The following is a 3,029-nucleotide window of genomic DNA, read 5'->3' on the forward strand; positions in this document are numbered from 1 at the left end:
TGGGAGATGTAGTCAAGGCGGAGTGATGGCCGCCGCCTCTCCTGCCGCAAACCTGGGGGTTAAAGCCCCAAACCTGGGGGTTGGAGCCCCCTGAGCTCGGGCCGCTCCACAGCGGCCAGGATGGCGACGGGCCTGGAGGGGAAGCCGGGAAGGCATAGGCTGAGGTCACTCAGTTTGTCCAGCCTGCAGAAGAGGGGGCTCAGGGTCCTGTATCCTGTCCCTGGAAATGTCCCTGTCCCACCCCTGCCATGGCAGGGACACCTCCCACTGTCCCAGGCTGCTCCCAGCCCCAATTTCCAGCCTGGCCTCGGGCACTGTCAGAGATCCAGGGGCAGCCCCAGCTGCTCTGAGCACCCTGTGCCTACCCACACTCATTTCCCTCCCAAAATCCCATCTAAACTTACACTCCACCAGCTGAAGGCTATCCCTCCTTGTCCTGCCACTCCAGACCCTTTTAAATAATCCCTTTCCCTCTCCCTTGTTGAGCCAACCCTCGTTGGCCCCTTCAGGTGCTGGAAAGCTGCAGTTCGGTCACCCTGAAGCTCCTTTTGTCCTCACCCAGTCCTGCCAGCCTTTGCTCCGGGCAGAGGAGCTGAGCCCCCTGACCCTGCGGGGACCCCCAGGACCGTCCGTGCCGGGCTGGCCGAGCCCCCTGACCCTGCGGGATCTCTCCTCCCTGCACAGCACCGAGCCCGGGTTTGCTCGGAAAACAAAACTCTTTATAAAATAAAGCGCAAAGAGCCAGGGGGTGGCAGTGTTTGCAAAAATCCTCCCTTTGGCCTTGTCCTCCCCGCGGCCACCCGCCCTGCGGACACTGAGGACAAGCAAGCCCAGTCCCAACCCTCTTAATGAACCCTCCCAAAAAGGGGAGGTGTGTGAAAGAAATCAAAACTTACCCACTCAGCTCCCTGTAATTTATTTCCACAATTAAACATTCCTGAAGCCTGCTAATAAAGTGTAATGAATAGTTTAAATTTTCATTTGGAACTTAATTCCCTGGCTCCCAGACAATCCCAGCTGCACGGCAGAAGAAAATTCCTGCTTGGTTATTCCAAAAGAAGGAGGAAAAGCCCCTTAAATCAGAGACATCAGGCCTGAGGACTCCTCCTTGCACCTCCAGCCTCATAAATGACAGCTGCAATGGTTTGTCTCCATCCTGCAAGTCATTAACTGCTGTCAAAGTCCTTTACAGAAGGTAACTGTTAATTGTTGCCTCTGCATCAGTCCAGATCCTAATTAAACAAATAATAATCGGGATCCATCCTCACAAAAGGGTTTTATCTTCTTTTCTCAGATGCCATCTCCATGGGGACCCAAAGCTCCACGCAGAAAATCAGGCAGGCTTCAGATGCCCTTGACATGGAAGTTTTCCGTGCTGGTGGAGAGAAAACTGGGGCAGGGGAGCTGGATTTTCTCTCAAGCTGCTGACAGGAACGCCAGGGCTGGAGCCAAGCAGGACTTGCTGGTTCTGACTGTCAGACCTGGAGTTTCCTGGTGCAGTCTGAAAGCCGGGGAATGCAAACAGGGTGTTCTCCCAGCTCCTGCAGGAGAACCACACCTGGAAAGGATCCTCGTGGAACAGGGCTGTGGCTGTTCTGAGGAAAAGTGCAGGGAGCACGGAATAAATCTGCCTGAGAGCTTTCCCTTTTTACACTGTTGAAATTTAAGTCGTACAAAAGCATTTTTAATAATTATTATTAATTTTAAAAGACATTTTAATAATGTATTTTTAAATTAATAATAACTAAAAATAATTTTTAATTATTTTAATAATTTAAAAAGTCACCAGTTTCCTGGTGACTTTCCTGTCTCCTTTTCTATCCTCAACCTCAACAGAAGAAAAAAGGAAATTCAGTGTAAAAACCCCACAACACGCACACAAAGTTCAATTTTACACCCTGTGCCATAGTTAGGATGTCCCAGGGTGCAAATGCAGTTTCACAGACACAGATCCTGCTCTGCAAGTGGTTTGTCCTGCAGACGCCTGGAGCTGGACTGGGAGTTGTTTGCAGGTTAAAACAGGTCAGAGCAAGGAAATTTCCTCTTGGCCAAGAACCTGCTCTAACCCAAATCCTCTGCAGGGCTGACAGGCTGACAGCCCCTTGTCCAAGCAGGACCAGCAGGAACTGCTGCCAGAGGCACGAGGCCTTCCCTGGGCGCTGCATCCCCCTGCAAACACCCAGCATCCGCAGCCCGCCTCAGCGCTGGCTGATCCTGGCGCCAGGAGGGAGCAAAACCCGACCCAGGGATTCCACAGGAGCATTTCTAGCTGTTCTGTGCCTGTTCTGGCCTCCAGGACCTGCCTCTGGAAGCCAAGCAGCCCCTGTGGTTTGGCCCACAGTCCTGCCTCAAACCAAACATCACCAGCTCAGGCTTCTCACCCAGATATGACTAAGCCCTTCAGAACGAGAAACGCTCAGGGTTTCTTGCTTAATTGCTAAAACAGATTAATTTGGCTGCCCAGCACACGGCCAAACGGAAAAGAGGAATTGACACGCCTAGCGGGTTCCTGCTGGGGCTGATGATCTGCTTTAATTGATGGGTCACGTTTGGGGATGATTTTCCACCCCGTGGCTGCCACAGGCTCCCCTCCTGCCCTCCCTATTCCCTGCAGCCTTCTGACCACTAGCACTTCGGGAGGCTTAAATCAAGAATGTAACTGGTGCAAACCAGCAAATGTTACCTCCAAAGCTCGAGGCTCAGCTGCCACATGTCATGGAAAGGGCCCATGCCTTCAACACATGCACTTCTCCCGAGAATTAAGGGCTGCATCTTTACCAAAAGGCCCCTTTGACACCTAAAGTCTGGGCAGCAAAGCAGGTAAAAGCCCGTTTGGGTTGCTCTGGTCACACACATGTGACAGCCAGGATGGCGGAGGAGAGCCAAGAAATCAGGGTGGCTGAGCCGGGTGCCAAGCGACCCCCCCAGGCTGCTCCAGAGGTTTCATTGGAGCCTTATCAGATTTCCTGGTGACTCAGAGCGAGCGAGCGAGCGGTCACCGGGGAGAAGGGCACGGGCAGGGCAGCGCG

The 3,029-nt window shown here is 52.9% G+C and overlaps 1 protein-coding gene across 1 annotated transcript in view; it reads left to right on the top strand.

Moving 5' to 3' along the window:
* The first annotated feature begins 2,868 nt into the window (after positions 1–2,868).
* The window catches only part of SLC9A1 (solute carrier family 9 member A1), a 25,684-nt gene continuing 25,523 nt past the window's right edge, over positions 2,869–3,029 (top strand). The window contains exon 1 of the mRNA XM_031062021.1: positions 2,869–2,940. Within this exon, the coding sequence (XP_030917881.1) occupies positions 2,869–2,940 (72 nt within the window). The remainder of the gene's footprint in view (positions 2,941–3,029) is intronic.

This window comes from Geospiza fortis, unplaced genomic scaffold, assembly GCF_000277835.1.
Source record: "Geospiza fortis unplaced genomic scaffold, GeoFor_1.0 scaffold432, whole genome shotgun sequence".
Classification (NCBI taxonomy): domain Eukaryota; kingdom Metazoa; phylum Chordata; class Aves; order Passeriformes; family Thraupidae; genus Geospiza; species Geospiza fortis.